Source organism: Zootoca vivipara, chromosome 2 (genome assembly GCF_965207765.1).
Source record: "Zootoca vivipara chromosome 2, rZooViv2.hap1.1, whole genome shotgun sequence".
In the NCBI taxonomy this organism is placed as follows: Eukaryota; Metazoa; Chordata; class Lepidosauria; order Squamata; family Lacertidae; genus Zootoca; species Zootoca vivipara.
This window is the reverse complement of record NC_142584.1, coordinates 20406099-20420788: the sequence shown is the minus strand read 5'-3', so window position 1 is coordinate 20420788 and position 14690 is coordinate 20406099. Positions and strand designations below refer to the sequence as shown.

The 14690-nt window shown below is 43.2% G+C and overlaps 1 protein-coding gene and 1 long non-coding RNA gene across 2 annotated transcripts in view; one reads left to right on the top strand and one right to left on the bottom strand.

Annotated features, from left to right (window-relative positions):
* LOC148686762 (uncharacterized) overlaps positions 1-14690 on the bottom strand; it is a 178026-nt gene that overhangs the window by 112705 nt on the left and 50631 nt on the right. The window lies entirely within an intron of this gene.
* CACNG4 (calcium voltage-gated channel auxiliary subunit gamma 4) overlaps positions 1-14690 on the top strand; it is an 80820-nt gene that overhangs the window by 50964 nt on the left and 15166 nt on the right. The window contains exon 2 of the mRNA XM_035104013.3: positions 12664-12747. Coding sequence (XP_034959904.1) covers positions 12664-12747 — 84 coding nt within the window. The remainder of the gene's footprint in view (positions 1-12663; positions 12748-14690) is intronic.

Here is a 14690-nt window from a genome sequence, read left to right as displayed (position 1 = left end):
TTGGGGTGGGCCTGCTCCCCTGGATGGGCTATGTTGAGCTGGCTGGGCAATGCCATGTTATTGTGATGTCACAGACATCCTCAGCTGTGCTGCTTTGACATCCAGCAGATGTTATCCATTCTAGAAATCGTGTTCTAACTTGCCACAGGTGAGACATCTATATAATCTAACTTGAAACTGTAACCAACTCTTTCAGTAGGTCATGCATTTTTAAGCCTCATTTTCTAGAGTTCTATTGAATATATTAAATAACTTTCCCACCCCTTACATATTTTCCCCTTTGCATGCTTTTACCATTTGCGGTTTCCTTATTCTGACTACATGCCATGATGCTGGATCTTAGTTAGTCAGGGAAATCAAGAGGCCCAGTTGCCCTGGGACCAGGCACTGAGGGAAATCCAGCAAGTAGGTGAGCAGAGAATGCAGCAAGTCCACACAAGAGCCAAGTCTAGCAGCTGCAGTCAAGACTGACAAGCAAAGGCCAAGTTTGAGCTAGGAAGCATTGGTTATCCCTGTATTGCCAAGGAAATTCAAGAGGCTGCCAAGGAACAGGGGGCTGAGCATCTATAGAAGCAAGAGATGGCATCTTAGACTGAGAAACCTTCAGCTCTGTAGCTTATGATGGCTCATCACACAGAGCAAAAGAGAACCCAACCAGAGGTTCCAAAATCTAGCATCTGTAATTTCCCAAAATATACTTCACCAAGTCTAAATGCTCTAAAACTAGGTATTTGTTTAGGAAAAAATTATATGCCCCTTTTAATGGCCCATCCTCCCTCACACTGCCTCTTGAGTACTGTATATTTCCGTGTATAAGATGATGTGTTGATAAATTTTGGGGTCATCTTCTACACGGATAGTAGATAGATGGGCAATTGGTGGCAGCCGCAAGCTGGAGATTGTCAGCGGCGATTGGGCTGGTGTCTGAGGCAAGGCGTGCAATTGGCAGTGGCGGTCAGGTGGGTGAGCGATTGTAGGCAACCTCCCCCCCCCAAAAAAGCTCAACAACTGTGGGCAATCCTCCCATTTCCTTAATTTCGAGTCCCAAAAAATAGGAGTTGTCTTATACACGGGGTGTGTTATACACAGAAAACTACTGTAAGTCAGAAGCAAAGTGCTTACACTCATTTATTTCAGTAAGCCTGTTGTTGTTGTTTAGTCGTTTAGTCGTGTCCGACTCTTCGTGACCCCATGGACCATGGCACACCAGGCACTCCTGTCTTCCACTGCCTCCCGCAGTTTGGTCAAACTCATGTTCGTAGCTTCGAGAACACTGTCCAACCATCTCATCCTCTGTCGTCCCCTTCTCCTTGTGCCCTCAATCTTCAATCTTTCCCAACATCAGGGTCTTTTCCAGGGAGTCTTCTCTTCTCATGGGGTGGCCAAAGTATTGTAGCCTCAGCTTCAGGATCATTAAGCCTAAGCATGCCTAACTCTATATAGGATCTGTCTGTGACTTGCCTTGGGAAGACCCATGATGACCTCGTTTGCAAAGTCCGCAAAATAATTTCGTAAGAAGACTGAACTTCTAGGATTTTAGGAAGTGGTTCCTGGAAAAGGTGTACTAGCTACTGTACTTGAAAGAATGAGAGTTGTAGCATTGCAGCATAGACAGAGGGAAGACCTATGACTACTTCCTCCCATTGCATTCTGAGCTCACCCACCAGGCGGCTATTGCTTCCAATAGTGGCAATGCGCAAGTGTGGCTTGTGCACTCTGAGCTTGGTACATCCTGGCAGGCAGCAGTTGCATGATCCCACTAAGAACGGGCTGCTGGGCAGGGAGTCAGGGTGGACGGAGTACTGTCTGCAAGCAGCCATGTACGGAAGGAGACATTTTGCTTGGCTCTGAGCTGCAAAGCAGGAGGTGGAGGCAGATGGCTTCAAGACATGTATGATAACATAAGAAAACAAGGGAATGCGAAAGTATGGTAACAGTGCGCACTGTGCGCTTCAGAAGGTGGCAAGCCATGACTGGTGAATAGAGAAAACAACGATGACTTCTGGAACGACACAGCTGTCAATTCATTTATCTTTTCTTCTGAAGAAATGATGGGCCTTGATGCAGGCTATAGAGACAAGCCCATCAGATCATGGGTGATCACCATATTAATGAGAGAGAAAGGATGAGAGTCTGGGGGATATGAAACCAAATGGATGACAGCCCATCCCAAAGGGAGGGAGAACTCCAGTACTGCTGTCTCAGTGGATTCGGGACACAGTTTGACAGCATGGAAATAAACTTGGATTGTCACTCGAAGGATATGGATGCTTCGTCAAGCAAGGAGACTACCCACAGTTTGATATTTCAGGGTTTTCTTATATCTGGTAGACTTGCAGAAGGTGCAGCTTCTACACAAAATAATAATGTGGATGCAATTAGACATAAAACAAGTCCGCCTTCAGAAACTAGTGAGAGCATATTCCAGTCTCCCATGACTCTCTGTTGAGGACATAATATAAGAAGAGTGCTGATGGATCAGCCCAAAGGCTTAATCCAGCTTTCTGTTCGCTCAGTGGCCAACCAGATGCCTACAGGAAGCCTTCAAGCAGGAGGCTAATGCCACACCCTTCTCCCTACTTGTGCTCCCCAGCTGCTGGTATTCTGAAGCATTCAGCCTCTGATACCAGAGGCAGTATGCAGCCATCTTGTTATTGCTCTCTAACAACACCTGTTAAACATAGCAAGGTTATGAATACAGTGGTACCTTGGTTCTCAAACGCCTTGATGCTCAAACAACTTGGAACCCAAAGACTGCAAACCCGGAGGTAAGTGTTCCAGTTTGCGAACATTTTTCGGAAGCTGAATGTGCTCCGTTTTTAGTGTTATGCTTCCAATTTGAGTGCCATTCTTCCGTTTTGAGTGTTATGCTGGGGTCTGCCTGTTTTTGCTATTTATTTTGCATTTTTGTTTTTGAGGCTTTTTCGGTTAATTTGTTTTTGTGACTGTGTGGAACCCAGTTCAGCTACTGATTGATTGTGTGACTGCAGTACATTGTTTATTGCTTTCATTTTATGAATCAATGATCTCGTTAGATAGTAAAATTCATGATAATTGCTGTTTTAGGGGTTGTTTTTAAGAGTCTGGAATGGGTGGATCCATTTTGCATTACTTTCTATGGGAAAGAGCACCTTGGTTTTGGAACGCTTTGGTTTTGGAACGGACTTCCAGAACGGAATGAGTTTGAGAACCAAGGTACAATTGTATTGTACTGCATTGCATTTTACTGCCATTGTGAATTTGCTTACCGGACACATCGAAGCATTGCACAACATTGTGAGAGGACACACAACTTTTATTTCATGGTCATTTGAAAGCACCAATTACTATTTTTCTCTGTGCCTAGGTGTGCATAAATAGTATTTGTAAACCATAATTTCATCCTGCTTTTTACTTAATGGATTTTTAAAATTGGAAAGTTTTTGGTTGTTTTTTAAAAAAAGGAAAAGCATTTTTAGTTGTTCTGCAAATATTTTTCAGTAAACAGGTGAAGCAACACCAAGCTCATTTTACTTTTTATCCTATGTAACAAAGAATTTGACAGTGGTTTTATTGCATATGGAGTGACTGGCAATGTTTTTGGCTGGTGCCATGGCCTTTGGCTAGTGCAGGCATCCCCAAACTTCAGCCCTCCAGATGTTTTGAACTACAATTCCCATCATCCCTGACCACTTGTCCTGTTAGCTAGGGATCATGGGAGTTGTAGGCCAAAACATCTGGAGGGCTGCAGTTTGGGGATGCCTGGGCTAGTGCAATAAAGTTTGTGGTGATGGTACCAAGCTCCTACATTTTTCCAAATTCATGGAGCACGTGCCCTCCTGTGCAGAAGGCGCCATTCTCATGTATCTGGAACTGTGATGCAAGGATATGTTCATCCTAGGTCTGCTTTGTTAAGTACTGGAAGCCACACAGTCATAAGGCTCTCCTAGTGTCAGAATGTGACACTGAAATCAAGATCAATCCATTCCTGGATCTAAGAACATAGATACATCTTTTCCATCCAAGCAGTGAAGAGTTACAAGCTGGGAAATAAAGGGAGAGGAGGCGGTGGCGGAAGAAGCACCAGGAGGGCAACAGCTGATGGACACAGTGGCTTTAGAAAGCATTCCAGACCCACCCACCCCTCCCAGAACCTGGCAAGGCTTGAAAGTAGTAGAGCAAAGAGCTCAGAAGCAAAGGGCCCTCAGCGTCACTCATAGGGGAGATGATGACGAATGAGGAAGTGGGAGGAAAAGGGGGTGGGGAGTCACTTGGTACAACGCCATTATTCTAAGAGGCTGTGTTCCAAGCCTCTCTGTGTAAATATTGAATAAAAAGCAGATGGCAAGGACTTTTCCTTGTCTTATCTGCTCCTGGCAACCTGCAGTGAGGGTTGTTTCCTCTGCCGTCTGACACCAGGAGTATTAGGGGGACTAGAGTGTTTCCTCCATCAACAAAAAGCTGTTGTATCAACAGTTCCTATCAAGTTATAGGCATGGAGGGAGCACAAAAAGATGTTGAATCAGAAGGGGGAGGAAAGACCAATTAAAATGGGGATATAATAACAAAAGATCCTGAAGGCAATCTTTGAAGAATGAAAGCATAAAAGGAATGAACCATTGGAGAAGGTTGGCCCACGCATAACATGGCAAGCCAATAGGATACCCTCATCACATTTTGGGTGTTGTCACATATTACAAGCATCTTTCTAAATGTGAAGCTGCTTTGAACGTATATCAATTACATTGCCAGTCCCTGTTAACTAAGAGGCTATCCTTCTGCAATTATGCTTATGGCAACATTGGTCCAACTCTGAACCACGGTTGCCCATGGCACAATTGCAGAAAGAAGAATGTTTTGATAAAGCATGCATTAGCAGTGTAATGTGATTTGTGTTTTTAGGTCAAAGCAGCAAATACGGATCAGCCCAAAGCTATTCCATGTTTAGTAAGAGAATGACTTCACTGCCCAACCATAAACATGTTTACTTGGGGGATTGCCTCACTTAATTCAATAGGACTCAGGTCCCCAAAGCCCCCAGCTTTTATTGATGGAATGGTATTAATATCAGTTGCATACAGTACATAAAAAACAACAACATGGGCTTGCCAATCAAGAAAAGGACTGGGTCTCTCCCATGGAGTTCATTAGCAAGAAACTTGAAAATTTAGACATACGTGTGCTTTTTTTACGATTAATGGTGCAATTTATGTTTTCCTACATAAACTCAAGCATCCTTCCGATATAAAAATTCAAAGTGTGAAGTGGCTCTTAATTGCAGGTTAGTATGGGCAAGGCTGTAGCCATATTGTTTTTGCACTATTTAAGTGACTGTTGCTTAGGGTCAATTGAATCAAACAGTGTTAATTTTAATTTAGTGTGTTTTCTTTTTGTATTGAGGGGGATAGAGATCAATTGGAGGAAAAGGTTGCCATGCTTCAACTACGTAAGCTGATAGAGCATTAAAGAGAACAGGGAACTCGTGAACACAGTGAATTATGTATCACTTTTTTGTGTTTTATTGTTATTGCTGTTGGCATTATTGTACACTGTCCTGGGATCCGCTTGGACAAAGGACAGCACAGGAATGTAATTAAGCAATGGATCTGCAGCCCAGCTCTATGCAAGTTTACTCAGAAATGAGCCCTATTTACATTAGTTGGACTTTCCCCAAGAACAAACAACAAAGGCTGCTGGCAGCTTAAAAACTAACAGATTCATTATGGCATAAGATTTCAAGCTGCTGCCATAATAAATCTGTTTGCCTGTAAGGTGCTACAAGCCTTTTCATTGTTTTGCTAACACAGACTAAGGCTGCTACCTTTGTGGAAGTTATTCCCAAGTAAGTGTCTGTAGGATTTCAGCTGTAGCCTGTTGCTCTTTATGTCTGTGAGAGTTGTGCGTCTGAGATAAAGGTAAAGGTAAAAGGTAAAGGACCCCTGGATGGTTAAGTCCAGTCAAAGGCGACTATGGGGTTGCGGTGCTCATCTCGCTTTCAGGTCGAGGGAGCCGTCGTTTGTCCACAGACAGCTTTCCGGGTCATGTGGCCAGCGTGACTAAACTGATTCTGGTGCAACAGAACACTGTGATGGAAACCAGAGCGCACAGAAACGCCATTTACCTTCCCGTCGCAGTGGTACCTATTTATCTACTTGCACTGGCGTGCTTTCGAACTGCTAGGTTGGCAGGAGCTGGGACAGAACAACAGGAGCTCACCCCCTCACTGGGATTCAAACTGCTGACCTTCTGATTGGCAAGCCCAAGAGGCTCAGTGATTTAGACCACAGCACCACCCACATCCAGCAGACATGCATCTGAGATAGCAGGCACAGCACTTGTGAAACATGGAGTTACAATCTTAGTCCAGACAAAGTAACAACAGTAACTGAGATTTACACATTTAATTTTTTTTTAAAATGGACTATAAACTCAAAACTCCTTTAAGCTCCACCAGAAACCTTAGATTCTTAATTAGAAATACATAAACCGGTGTGATATGGTGGTTAGCCCAGGACTTAGAAGACCAGGGTTCAAATTCCCACTGGCTAAGAAGCTCACTTGGTGATCTTGCGCCAGTCACTGTCTCTCAGCGAGGCCAGAATTGGAAGGAGGAGAACTATGTTTGCCACCTTGAGCTCCTTGGAAGAAAGGCAGGATATAAATATAATACATTTCATTTTAATTTAACTTAATTAAGAGGTGACATTTGCCTTGCCAGGATATGGAAGTGTGAGTAAGTTGACCAGTTTCCAAGGGATCATTTAGTCAGGTGCTAGCTGGTAAAGCCTGGTGAGGAGAATTTTATACTTCATGCAAAGAAAGTGCAGCAAAATAGTTAATAAGCATTTGATCCAAACCATGCAAATAATTGTCCTGTACAAACAGAAAAACTAATGGAGGAGAACAATGCATTCAAGCAGAGCAGGTAGACCTCGGCTGTGTACACGCCATAGGTTTAAAGCACATGACACCCCCCCCCAAAAAAAATAATAATCTTGGGGGCTGTAGTTTGTTAGTGGTGCTGGGAATTGTAGCTCTGTAAGGGGTAAACTACAGTTCCCATGATTTTTTGGAGGGGGGGTTATTTCATGTGCTTTTAAATGTATGGCCTTTAAGTAGCCTGACAGATAAGGACTCCTAGGTGTTGTGTATTGAGTCAAAGGATTTTATATCTGTATTACTATTGTTATGTATTTGCATTAGGGTAAAGTAACTGTCTTTTGGTTCCAGAAGGTACAGCTACTATTGGTTCTTTAACCTGCTGTATTTGGATCCTCTGTCTTATTGGTTTCCTCCAAAAGGCAGCACTGTGATTGCCTGATATTGTTCCCTCCAAAATGTATGCCTTTCTAGCTAGTCCCCCGTCCTCCTCAGAGCTTAGTCTTGTTTGCTTGAATAAGGAAGTGTTACTAGAGAACTGTCTCCAGCATATTATGTCAAGAGAGCTGAAATCACGAACCCCATGTCACAACACTAGGACTGAACAAAATTTATGAAATAAGTAGATATACACAGTGTTATTTTTCTAGGAAAAGAGGTGCCGGAACTCACCATGGCCTCCCTTGTTCTCTTAGAATGGCAATGGCACCCACCCGAAAGGTGCCAGAACTAAGTTCCGGCGAGTTCCGGCTGAAAAAAGGAGCCCTGGATGTACATATGTAAAAGAGATTAGCCCTCCTTGTCAGCATTAGCCAATTTACAACTCATTTCCAGTAAATGGGGCAAGACATATCTACATCCCACCGTGCTACGATGCAGCCAGCCTGGACAAAGTCAAAGTGAGGTGTTAAAGAGCATTTGAAGTAAACATTTTATATATATATAAAAAGAAAAGAAAGATGTGAAGAGAAAGATAACAGGGGTAAAGATATAATAGCTTCTGACAGTGAGCCTTTGTGGCAGAAAAGGCTCACAAGGAAACATTCAGCTGAAATGAGAGGAGGCAACCTTCTCAACCCCTTCTCAAAGACTTGATAGATCTGGGAGAAAAAGACGAACTCAGAATGGAATGTATCAGAATTAGAAATGGGCGTGTAACGGAGGCCAGGCAGCTTGGGGTCAGAATTCCAACATGGAATGCATTTGCTAATAAATGGGACAACAGAAGAGATGAGATACAGCTGAATTCTGAGCTTTGGTAAATCTGGTTTAGTGTACTGTAGTATAACGGGGATTTTATGAGATCAGAATGCAGCGTTGTAATGTCGGTTGCTGGTGCCCAGAGTGGCGATGTGCATGCACACATACTGGGGGGCAGGGGGTGCCAGGTGGGTGTTAGCCTAGCCCTCACACCCATTGGAGCAAAGCGGGGCTGTGCTGAGCCGCTTGCCTCCCCACACAGAGTGGGGAGCCCAGCCGGCCAACACAGCCCCGTGCCAAGCCGCATTGGGGGTGCCCGGGAGCACCTGGTTCGTGTCCCCTCAAAAATTGTGCACCCAGGGCCATGGCACCCCTGACACCCCTCATGCTACACCCCTGGCAGAATGAATTCCATTTGCACCATAAAGCTTTCCATCCCAAATCTGCTCTGGGATATGGTTGGATTCCACCCACCACCAATGCTGGCACACTTTTTCTTTCACGGATTTTCCTTTCTCTAATATCATTTTACCAACCCCCAGGACAAGCTGTTTAAAAAAAAAAAAGGTGTGCAGAGGAATTTTAAAATTCAGGGGCGACAAGGAAGCTACTGAGAGGAATTATCACAGGATAATCATCGTGCGTGTGCTCACTTTTAGATTGAGCCTAAAATCAATAATCTCATTACATGCAATGAGCCATGACGGGTTTCTGCATAGGCAGTCTCTTGATGTGTATTCAGTAAATGGAAAGTAAGGTTCCAACATGCTAGGTGGGCAATGAAGTATCTACTGCAAACACCCCCAGTAAACACCACTGCATTTACAAAAGTTCCAGCAAAGATAATGAAGGTCTCAGAAAGACCCTGCTGTTCAGGCTGCCTGGAATCAACCCAAGACAATGATGAATACAAAACGAAGTAGGTCACATATAAAAAGGATTTAGTTCATATGCAGCAGATCACACTCTCAACTTGAGATTTTTAAGACAAGCAAATGCTAGGCAGATGAAATGATCCTCTGTCCCTTTCAGATGCAAAGAAATAGCAGTAATATGTAGGAGGACATGACAAGTGTAATTGGTTTTACTAGTGAAAGAACACACACAAAAACTGTCAACACCTCAAGACAACCAACAGACACGATGGCCTTCCCACAATCTATTATAACTGGTATTATTGAAAGTTCTGAAACTTGTGGGTTTGTGTCATCATCACCATCATAATTTGTATGCCGCCTTTCCATATCTAAAACCACACCCACAACATGAAAAGATTTACATAATTAAAACCATGTAGTCATAAGCAATAAATAAAATACATCAAATAGCACACAACCGTAATTGAGCAATTCCCACATAAATCATTATAAGATCTAAAAATAAAGATACAAAAAACTAATATCAATTAACAACAACAAAACTCCCAACAAAAAAACCCCAAACCACATGTGCATATAGGTCGAGTTCTTTTCTATCAAGAAGACGAAGGCATAGTTCCCTCTTATTTCCAATATTCGGAGGAGGTTGGTGTGTATGCAGCCCAAATGGCACTGTCCGGACAAGAGGGATGTATTGGAAGGTTCAGGGAAACATCAAGAATTGCAGGAGAACGGTTTGTTTTTTTAAAGAGTGGGAAACCCACAAACATCCCAGCAAGCAGCAAGTGACCTCAGAAGGCTGGGAAACCAAAGGGGAGAGGAAATGGAATTGCCTATTTTGGAGCAGGGCATAACTAACTAGGGCAATATACAGGAGCCCTCAATGCTGCAATATTTTATTGCAGCTCTGACCTGTCAGATAAATCCATCATTCAGGATTAATTTGAAGTTGTGTTTGATGCACTTTTAGGAGAGGGTGTGTAAACTATTTTTGCTTTCACCAGGAATGAATTTGATTCCGTAAGGCTAGAATTTTGTTTTTAGTCATAATAAGACTTTGCAGTTTTCAACTTTCATCAATCAGTTTACGGAACTAATATGCACAGCTGCATGAACTCAGGACAGTGTGGAAATGTTATGCCACCTCAACTACAGTCGTAACAGCAAGAGGAAGGGAGGGAAAAAGCACAACAGGTTTTCTGGGCAAAGGGGTATTTGTGCAGGTGTGTGTTTACATGCACACAGACAATATAAGCTAAATTGGTTGGAGAATGGTATGCTTTTTCAGAGAAATGATGAGGTAGAAATACTGAGGATGTGTTTTAGGAGTTGCTAGACACATTAACTGACCTAGCAGAACATTTGCATAGTTGGAAAAAATAATACAATGCTTTGTGACAGGTAAATGTTGCTTTGGTGATGTTATGAAAAAGCATTACATAACATTATGAATGGGGAGGAAATTCAGTCTGTTTTGTCTTTTAATGTGAATCGATCTAATTACTACTTCCTGAAACAATGTGTGAACTGAAAACAGCTTTAAAATTCACACTTCTCAGGATTTCTTGTGATACAGTTCTCCAACCAAAAACTGTATACCAAAATATAATGAATTGAAAGAGATGTTTAAAAATAACATTTATAAAACAAAAAAACAAAAAAAACCAGAAGCATTTTTTTCTAGGAATGATAGGGGTAGAACTACCTAAACAGTAGTATGCAACTGCAGCGGCAAGAATGTTATTTGCTGAAAAATGGAAAGAAGTAGTCCTAGCGAAAGAAGAATGGATACAGAAACTTATGGACTATGCAGAAATGGCGAAACTTGCTGGAAAAATAAGAAATTAAGATAACATTTCCATTCTGCACTCCATCAAATATTAGAATTACAAACACAGCAAGAACAGATATTGTCGGTAACTCGCAAACGCTTGTCGTTCTTCTCACTGCTGTGCTTTGTTCACCCCCTGACAATTTCCACAATCATGTCACCAGCATCTGCAGGCTGCACATGTACACTGTCTGGCAGCCCTCTTCCTTCAGCACCGATTGATCAACCCACTAATCTCAGAGCCCAAGGGACAAGCTGACTGGGGGAGCAGCAAGCAAGCTTGTAACAGCACAGGGCTGTATTTCTTGTCTTGTGAGGATCAGATGCAAAGGAATCCCAGCATTTTTGCATCCGCATAAGCGAGACCTCTTTCAGATCACAGTTAGTCTTCTTGGTGAATCGCCAGAATGAAGTCACATGCTCAGTTTTAAGCTTCAGCTTGTACGTTATCTGACATAACAACAGAAAGAAAATTAGTGGATTGAAATCTAATGACTGCAAGAGTGGAAGGCAGCTTGCCCAACCAAATTTTCTCCTTCCCTCCGCCCCCTCTGCAGCCCCACCACTCCCTGAGAAGCTCCTCAGTGGGTTGGAGAGGATCTTCCTGAATGGTGTGGACTGTGCTGTTATGTGGTTTGCGATGAGAAGAGGAAATCACCTGAAATTGGGTAGGAAAATATTGTACAAGCAGAGCTCTGCAACTGCAAGATTCCTTTGCCCGATTTCAGGGGATATCCCCCCTCTCATTCAGCCCCAACAAGACAGCCCACACTGTTCAAGAGGACTCCCAATTCTCTGGGAGGACTCCTAATTCTCTGGATGGCCCTTGTGGTCTCTTCCAACTCTATGATTCTATGACTCCTCTTTTCCAGGAGCTGCAGATGGGGAAGTTATTGATTTCAATAAAACATTGATTGTGTGAGGTGCCTTCTGCTTGCAAAGCCATAGGAATCAATCCAAGGTGCTTAAATATTTCAATCCAACTCTGTAATTGAAAGGAAGTGCATGGGGTTCCATTTAAACATGATAAAGACCTACAGTTTATAGTTACATGAACAAGCCTCAGGCTTATCAGACCCTTTCCTAAATTGTGTTCACTCTGAACTATGGTTTACTGAAACAAACCAGCTGCAAACTTATGAAGCTGGCTTTCAATAAAGCATACCGGTAGTTATAATTAACCACAGTTTAGGGTTTGGGCTCAATGCTAACTGCAGTTAATTGAAAATGGCTTCCAGTGGCCTCGCAGTTGCTCCATAGGGAGTGCACTCATCGAAGGAGTGGAGTGGAGGCCTCTCAACATTTCTACATCAGTTTTGTTTTGTTTTATAAAGGCCTCCTGAAAATTCAACAGCATTTTAGTATGCAATCTTGCCTAAGGTACAGTTTTACACAAACTTTCACGCTTATGTAACATGTTTTTGTATGTTGTTTTCACTAATATATGCATTTTTATTATTGCACGCTTTACCCTAAATTCAAAGGTTGGAGGTCCTTGAGTTCTCATATTGATTTGGAAAGTGCAGATCCTGTAACTTTGCATTTAAATGTGAACTGCATTCAATTTCCCCACTCTCCCTAGTTATGCAAATCCAAGAGATGCAGTTAACAATGTGAAAGCAGGAGCGTAAAAAGGAAAGGAAACGAAATGTGAAAGCAGAACTAGATCTGGATGAAAAAGACAGAGCTACTCTCAGAAATTGCATCCTCCCTTCCCCGTGGAATATGTAGGTGTCATGATGGACTAATTCAGCCCAAGATCCCAGCCTCACAGGAACCATTTTATGCAAGCTTTAACTCCCCTTGGTTTGTTTAGCAGGGGACAGGGCAGGCATGAGGCGGGCCTCATCTAAGCAAACTCCAATCTGTTTCTTTTGTGTTTTTCTTCTTTTCCAGGGATATATAAAGGACACTGTTTTCGAATTAACCACTTCCCTGAAGACAATGATTATGATCATGACAGCTCTGAATACCTTCTCCGTAAGTGAAATATCCAGCATATTAATCGTTGCCGTTCTAACTTCATCTTAAATCAGTTTTATACACTGACATAAAGGAATAGTTCTAAATTGTTGGACTTTTCCCAGATGCCCATAGCACTGAATGGGAATAGGATTTCAATAACTTGGAGACATGAAACCTAATATTAGCCTGGCTAGTTTTAAACAAGGGGCAAATGGGGCTCATCAACCCGGGAAGGTAGGTCATCTAGGAGAAGGAAAACTGACCCTAAACCCATAGCTGCCAAGTACCCCATTTTCCCCGGGAAACCCCCGTTTTTCCTTACCTTTTCCCGGCGGTCCCCTGTATCATGGCGTCTCCCGTTATTCTCCCTTATATTCTCCTGCCGGCAGCCATTTTTTTCCCTGATTTGCCCATCTATGGGCACCGAAAATGGCCGGCGCCGGCTTCGAAAGTCGCATCTACGCATGTCCGGAAGTGCGTAGACGCAACTTCCGGTGTCGGCAGCAGCCATTTTTGGTGCCCATAGATGGGCAGAGTGACACCGGAAGTTGTGTCTGCGCACTTCCGGACATGCGTAGATGCAACTTTCGAAGCCAGCACCGGCCATTTTCGGTGCCCATAGATGGGCAAAGCGACACCGGAAGTTGCGTCTACGCAGTGGCTGCCAGTCCCAGATTCTGCAGTCCAGGACTTGGCAGGTATGCCTAAACCTCCTCTGCATTGTGGCACATCTTCAGGTAAAGAAAAGGCTAAGGAGTAAACCCTACACCAGGCATCCCCAAACTGCGGCCCTCCAGATGTTTTGGCCTACAACTCACATGATCCCTAGCTAACAGAACCAGTGGTTAGGGAAGATGGGAATTGTAGTCCAAAACATCTGGAGGGCCAAAGTTTGGGGATGCCTGCCCTACACAAATCCAGAGTGGAGTCCCTAAGACGGTTGGATGGTGTCTGATACGTCTCCTTCCAGCAACTCCTGCAGCCAAGCTGGTGCCAAACGTATTGCACTGCTTTCCTTTGAACCATATCAGTGAGGCCGAGAGGGAGGTCTTGTTGCCTGGGCAGCCCAGGAGCTCCATAAACACTGCCCAGGCTTGCACCCTGGGGAGGTCACTTCAGGGCTTCACCCCTGGAGGTGCACTCCATTGTCTCTTGAGACAGATGGATGCCAACAAATTTAGAACAATACTCATCATTCCCCCATCACTACTACCTCTGTCTCTCCCCACATAATGCTACCTGTTTAGTCTGGTCCCCAGATTTCCCTCTTGCCCTTGTATGAAGTCCCCCCCCCGAAATATCTCCCTGAGTTCATAGTAGCATTCTTTGCGCCTACTATTTCCTCCCAAGTTTCTGCTCCCACCATCCTTCTTTCCCTCAAATCCTTTCTTCCACATGGCAAGTTATTTTCCGGGCCAAACTGATTTTTCACTTCCCGCACAGATTTGCTAAATATTTTTTCAGCATTCTGCCACCGACAGCTTCACCTGGAGAAGTTAGAATGTTTGTGAGCATTCCACAACACCCTAGAAGCTCGACTTTTTATGCATAAGGTAGGAGGAAAGGAAGTGGCACTTAACAGTTGGTAGCAGTTTTTTTTTCCTTTTTTTCCAGCTAATTGTATAAGATAGTTATAGCTTCCTTAATACCAATGCCCCAAGAGAGCACCAAAAGCATTTGGAAGGAGGGGGAGAATAGACAATGAAACTGAAAGATGGTCACATAAATTGGTACAACTCTAATTGTGTATCCAAGTTAAGACAGTTGACAAATAATCTATTCCGTCTCCTTAGCTGCTTAAGCTTGTGTGAATGGTGAAATGCAGTCCTGTTTATTTGTTCCTTTCTAATTCAAGTTTAATAATGAGAGTAAGATGCTAATCAAATATATATATATATAATGGTCATTTTCTGTCTTGCTTGGATCTGAGGATATAAGTGTATGGGCAATGATATGAA